Source organism: Gobius niger (assembly GCF_951799975.1).
Source record: "Gobius niger genome assembly, chromosome: 9".
Lineage (NCBI taxonomy): Eukaryota > Metazoa > Chordata > Actinopteri > Gobiiformes > Gobiidae > Gobius > Gobius niger.
The window spans coordinates 18640981-18647122 of record NC_136860.1 but is presented as its reverse complement, the minus strand read 5'-3'; the positions used below and the strand labels follow the sequence as shown (position 1 = coordinate 18647122).

Sequence of the window (6142 nt, the reverse complement as noted above, 5' to 3'; positions counted from 1 at the left end):
ATACCCTTCACATATCCCGATAATAGAGGCACTTGTCATCCAGAGTTCAAAAAGAGAAAGAGTTCAGTCGTGAACAGGACGGACCCCCAAGGGTAACACCATGCAAATTTAGCCTCTGACTTCCTCATTTGCGCTGGAGGAAAATGTGTTCTATTTAGACACACAACAGCGCATTATAGTCTGTTTTCCTTTCACAAATGTTTACAAAGTAGCTTTATGGTGCCAATCGAAGTTTACTCGAAGAAAATAATTTGATTAGAGCTTTAACCTTGTCACCACTTGTTTGGTATGTGTTGCTGCAATCACTTTTTAAAGCAGCTATACTTTGTGCTTTGATTCCATTTTACAGTGTCCCACCTTCTCTGTACACTATAAAACTATATACACATACACAGTAATATACACAGAATACACAGTCTTTGCAGGGCTCCATCTGTGGCAGCGCTGAGGTGTCTCCGCTCAGGTAGAGGAGGTGTGGTCCTGGGAGTCCAGGCTTTGATGTGGATTCTCCGTGGCCTGATCATGCATTCTGGACTTCAAAACAGACTGCACCTCGTCACGCCTAACAGCTTGAAGAGGTAGACGCCAACTGCACAGGCATGCCTGGGGGGGACGCGCACACAAAAAAGACATTTGTGCAACACATATTTACAGCACTGAAAAGAGTCACACCGGCTCATGTGTTGAGTGGATCAGCGGCCGTGTAATTTAACAGGAGTGAAGTAATGCTGTTCGCTTTGACATCGTGATTTATGGCATACGACGTAGATCACAGTAGAAAAAAAAAGATACATTTTCAACATACGATCATTCTGTTTGATCTGTACACTCTCATTTTAAGTCTACGTCTAGTTTTTGTTTTTTGCAGAGAACAAAGATGCCGCACTTCACCCAAAAGTTGAACGCATACTTTATCAAACATAAGATGATGAGGAATCTTGGAGTACTTATTTCAATGCAACGCTGTGCGCTGATGACAGCCAAGGCGAATCAAAGTGTGTTTTGGATGTGCACTTTTTGATCTGTGAATACAATAAAACGCTTTTGAATTATTTCCCTTTTCGAAATTGCCTTGAAGCCATGTTTTTTTTTGTTTTTTTCCGGTGCTTGTAAGACATCATTCTGATTCACTGACAGACTGTCTGGTAGCTTGCCAAGCATCAGGCGCATTTTTTTCCACACCATTCTCACTTATCCCCCGAAGACATTGTTTGCTCCTGTCTGCCCACTTTATAGACATGAGTCAATCTGTCCTCCGTGACACACAGATCTGATCAAAAACGTAGCATGATGTTCAGACATAAAGGCATCACGTCATTAGAAACTGGCTTAAGCCCTGTGCAAAACCCATTAGATTAAATGTGATCCGCAATAGGACAAAGGCTTTGACGGTCTGACACTCTTTGTTTGTTCATTTGGAAATAAAGCTTTATGTGTCTCTTACCTTAAAACATTTTTTAAATCTTTTGCTGACAATGTACAAAGCAATGGGGTTGATGCACGAGTTGAGAGAGGCCATATTGATGCCAAAATAGTCCAGGATGAGGAAAACACTGTGGTGAAAACATTCATTAAGACATTATAGTGTGCAAGAAGGATGAATAGATTAAAACTTCGCTTCAATTCTCACCTCAAGAGTTGACACCGGTTTGGATCCTTGTGATCGTAAATTGTTTTTTTCAGGATCCTGCTCAGATACAAAGGCAGCCAGCAGAGCGCAAAAACAATCACCAAGCAGAACACGGTCTTGGCAACTTCCCGTCTCTGCGGCGGCAATGATATGATCAGCTCAGAGTGATAGTGGGTGCTGTAAAGTTGATTTATGTGACAAAGTGGTGACAAATAACCTGCTTGGTGTGGTCGGTTAAAGCCTCGGCGTTCTTCCTCAGCATTTTCCTGGTCATGAGCGTGTAGAAGACAGCGGTCCACAGCAGAGGCATGCAGAAGTAGAAGCCAAAGAGCCACCAGTCCTTCACTGATTTATACAGCTGTGGATGAGACGCGACAAGAGAATCCGTCAGTCGCTGTGGCGGCGTGACACGATGTGACTCCGTGTTTGTTTGTTTTTTTTCCGATGTTGGAGAAATACATTTTTCGGCCGCGAGGTTGAAGAGGTGGCATTGTGGCGGCATTGACGTGGCGCACTTGAATTTATAACGATACACATGCTTAATAAATGAAAAACGGTTACTTTAAGAATCATAAATCCTTAGAGGTTTTATTGTGCTTTGTTGTTTTTATATAAGGGAGACCGTGACACTTTTGTAGGTCAGCAAAATGAAGATAATTTTTGAATGATTATCTTGTAGCAAATATGAGAAGCACTGTGTTTATTTTATATATCCTAGACCAAAAAAAAAGGTGGCTGAATCAATTCCAGATGATTTGTTGGGGTTAAAAGATAATTATTTGTTCATCTTTCTTACAAAGGTCATTCTCTGTTACCATCCGTTCTTCCTTCTACCCACTAAGCTCAGTATAAAGGGAAGTGTTTTGATGTGGTGGGAACAATCACATTACCTGCATGAATGGGGAGCTTTGCATGGGATGCAGGAGGCATACCCTCAGATGTCTGCCTTTATAGTCCATGGTTATCATATCAAACCCCATCACTTCAGGCACGGCGAGTACGAGGGAAACAACCCATATCAGGGCTATTTCCAGGGCTGTCCACGCTGACACCCCAAGGCCTTTGATTCGATTCCAGGATACCACGGCACGGTATCTGCAAAATCAATATGAAAAAACTGTTTTAGCCCAGGGGACTTCTGTCTGTAAAGGCGATACATACTTTGGCCAAAGAATATTTCAAGGGCTACTAATGCTAAGCAAATCTATCTGCTCTGATGTAGATAGTGCCGCGAGATTGGATGCTATTCTCTTGCTGAGAGCAGCTTATCTTCTTACCTGTCAACACTTAGGGCGCAGAGGCTCAACACTGTGATGCCCACGGAGGTTTTCTGCACAAAGGGCACCAGTTTGCACATAACCAATCCAAACGGCCAGTCTTCTGCTATCAGCTGTTACCAAAACAAACCCCGGCAATCAGTTCAAGGTTAGCTTATTGGAACAAAAGAAAAAAAACTGAAAGAGCCCAGGTGGTGCTTTGAAAAACTCACCCTGTACGTGTTGATTGGGATGTCAATCACAATGTGCACCAGATCTCCTAACGCCAGGCTGCCGATGAGAATGTTCGGGCCGCTTCTCATGGACTTGTTTACGGATATGATCTTTAATAAGGCAGCATTCCCCAGGATTCCTATTACAAACACTAGGAGGGAGACGGCGGTGTTGACATATTTGAAGGCGTCTCTGACTCGGGCCGGCTCCGAGCACATGGGAGGCAGAGGTACTTTTGGTCCCGCTTCTCGAGGAGGATGGATTGAGCTGTTGGATTTCTGTTTTTCTTGTATTAAAAGACCAGGGGACGCCGTGGTTTCAGTGAGTTCAATTACAGAGAGCGGCTGTGAATACTGATCACGGGCTTCTCCTGTGACCAGAATATTTCCCAAACAAAGCGCGAGCAGCACAGTCCACATTGTTGTTGGTTTTCCTCTCCAGGCGCAGAAAAGGATTTGGAACTGAAAAGAAAAGCGTGGAAATAATTAGCACACTGAGATTTACAACACGCGCCGCTGGTGAGGTAAGGGATTAGCGTTGAAAAAAAAGCAAACATAAATAAGCTTGATACATTGTGATACACGGGATGCCAGTTTACCTTCAGTAGCACACCGCCAAGCACAGCATGAAATAGCTCCTGTGTAATAACTACAAAACAGGCAAGATGTTTACCACAAAGGGCTCGTCTTTGTATCGCTGCTCGCCATAAATGTTGGAAGCCTGCAGAGGAAAATCTGTCTTTTATAGGAGTGAGGTATTATTGTCAGCATTACTCATCGATCCGTCAGTAGTGACTGTAATTACTTCCCTTGATGCATCACCCCAAACAAAAGCAAGCTGTTGAAGGGTATTGTCTGCTATCACCGAGTGAGATCATTTTATAGGTTTTAGCAACGATATTATGTTACAGCTGTTTGTCCCTCCTTCACTCAAAAGACATGTTCTTATTTGATATACAGTGGGAACCATATGTTTACATACACTTCATAAAAAGGCATATTTTTGTCTCACTGTCTGACATGAAACCAGAATTAACTTTTATCAACTTTTTACTAATTAAAATATAAACAAATATTGCTACTTGCTACTACTTGCTACTTTTCTACACGGTTTTTCATATTACTTTTTACAAAACCAAAAGTTTACATTTCATTCATATTGGTAGCATTGCCTTTAAACTCTGTAACTTGGATCAAACATTTGGATTTCCTTCCACAAGCTTCTCACAATAGTTGGCAGGAGTTTTAGTCCATTCGTCCAAACAGAACTGGTGTAACTGAGCCAAATTTGTTGGCCACCTTGCATGTACATGCCTTTTCAGATCTGCCCATACATTATCACCTGGATTAAGATCAGGACTTTGTGATGACCACTTCAAAGCATTGTTATTCTTAAGTCACTTTGCTGTTGAAGGGTTGTTATGCCCCCAGGCCTCCAGACTCCCTCCTTCTGAGTTCATTTGTGGGTGTGGCTGACCCATGTCTTCTCCACCTATGGCAGTGGAAGCCCTTGCCTTGGGATTGGAGGACTGGTTTCCCGCTCTGATCTGCTGGTTGGCTGCTGCTTTGTTGCTGATTCATGCGGCTTCAGAACACCTGACCAATCGTTTGACATCCATTGCTGCCACACCTTTAAATGCAGAGCTCACCTGCCCTTCGGGGCTGCTGGTTTATGTGGCCAGTGTGCCATTTTTGTCTGTGTTCCTTTGTGTTAGAAAATACTATAGAAAATACTGTTTTCTAGAAACACTCGTTATTGAGTTCTTTAAGTTGTGTCTCCCGCTTTTGTATAGGACGCTTGTTTTGAGACACTTAGCTTATTTCAGTAACTTTGTTTTGTGTTTGGTTTCCTTAGGTTTAGTTATCTTCTGTAAAGTTGTAAATATAGTAAATAGCCTTAGTTTGTTTTTTTGTTAGATTTACCTTTTACACTCCTTTTACTAAATTACAACTTTATTTATCCATTTTACATCTTGGTTTTTGTTACAACTTTTAATCCAAGCAGAGCCAGGTTGTAACAATAGGACTGTCTGTTATCACAGAGTGAGATCATTTTATAGGTTTTAGCAAAGATATTATGTTACTGTTTGTCCCACCTTCACTCAAAACACATTTTCTTATTTAATAAAGAAAGCAGCACATGGGGTGAAATGGTTGCCTCTTTGTTTAAGCACCTATATCCACTCAGTCAGAGGCCATTGAGATAAAAATGTAATAGAATTGAAGACTTTGGGGGCGAGACTCCTGCCGGGCGCCTGCAGTAGTAGAACAATAACAAAAAGAACGATTGAAATAGAATCATGCTACATTCCCCCAATGTCCTCTGGAGACTTTAGCGTTCAATGACATATTGTGTGTTTTTTAAAATGAGCCAGTCTGCGAGCTGCTTCCAGAGAGATAGAGCATCTGAGAGTGCTGAGGAAGGTGACTTCTTCCCTCGACAGCTTTATGACAACCTGCAGCGCCTGGAGGAGGAGCACGACGCATATGACAAGCAGAAAGATCCCATTGTTAATACCATATCCAACGCTTTTCTCCCTGCGCTCTTTTGAACATGGAAATTTGTGCCTCTCTAATGTCAAGTGACCTTCAGGATGTATGCGCCGCCACTTTCCCCAAGAACAACCGATTAAAGAAAGTGCGACAGCTGAGTGGGTAGGGGAAAAGTATGACATCCGCACAACGCTCGACATTCTACATACTCTGCATTAATGTCACCTTTTCTTATGCACACAGGCCTGAGGAGACAGCCACATCATTCACCTAAAGGAAAGCATAGAGAGAGCAACCTATAATTTTCTACTAAAGACCTAATGATACTCTTCAACAATATTATACAGTACAGCACATATTTACTTTCAGATATAATATCATCTCGCAACAAGATGGGTAACAGAAAGTTGGGAAAATGGAAAGTTTGGAGAAAATAACACTTCTCACTCCCAGTAAAACTAATTAATCTCCGAGCAGGCTCCAGTTTCCCCCAAGAACCTATTTGATTCACCCCCTCATTTCTTTTCTAT

At 42.1% G+C, this 6142-nt stretch overlaps 1 protein-coding gene across 1 annotated transcript; it reads right to left on the bottom strand.

Moving 5' to 3' along the window:
* Window positions 1–331: 331 nt before the first annotated feature.
* On the bottom strand, window positions 332–3549 carry ednrbb (endothelin receptor type Bb). The gene is made up of 7 exons (XM_079563187.1): window positions 3120–3549; window positions 2908–3020; window positions 2521–2725; window positions 1848–1988; window positions 1631–1764; window positions 1445–1553; window positions 332–603 (listed from the first exon to the last, which is right to left on the bottom strand). The coding sequence occupies exons 1-7, from the start codon at window positions 3537–3539 to the stop codon at window positions 460–462; spliced, it is 1266 nt and encodes a 421-aa protein (XP_079419313.1). The 5' UTR covers window positions 3540–3549; the 3' UTR covers window positions 332–459.
* Window positions 3550–6142: the final 2593 nt, after the last annotated feature.

Bases quoted from the DNA above. Each gene is read 5' to 3' on its own strand.
- ednrbb (XM_079563187.1), bottom strand. From the start codon at position 3,539: ATGTGGACTGTGCTGCTCGCGCTTTGTTTGGGAAATATTCTGGTCACA. The intron at 3,021-3,119 runs GTGAGTTTTTCA...TTTTGGTAACAG, and splicing joins TCCCAATCAACACGTACAGG to CTGATAGCAGAAGACTGGCC. The intron at 1,765-1,847 runs GTTATTTGTCAC...TTGCCGCCGCAG, and splicing joins TAACCGACCACACCAAGCAG to AGACGGGAAGTTGCCAAGAC.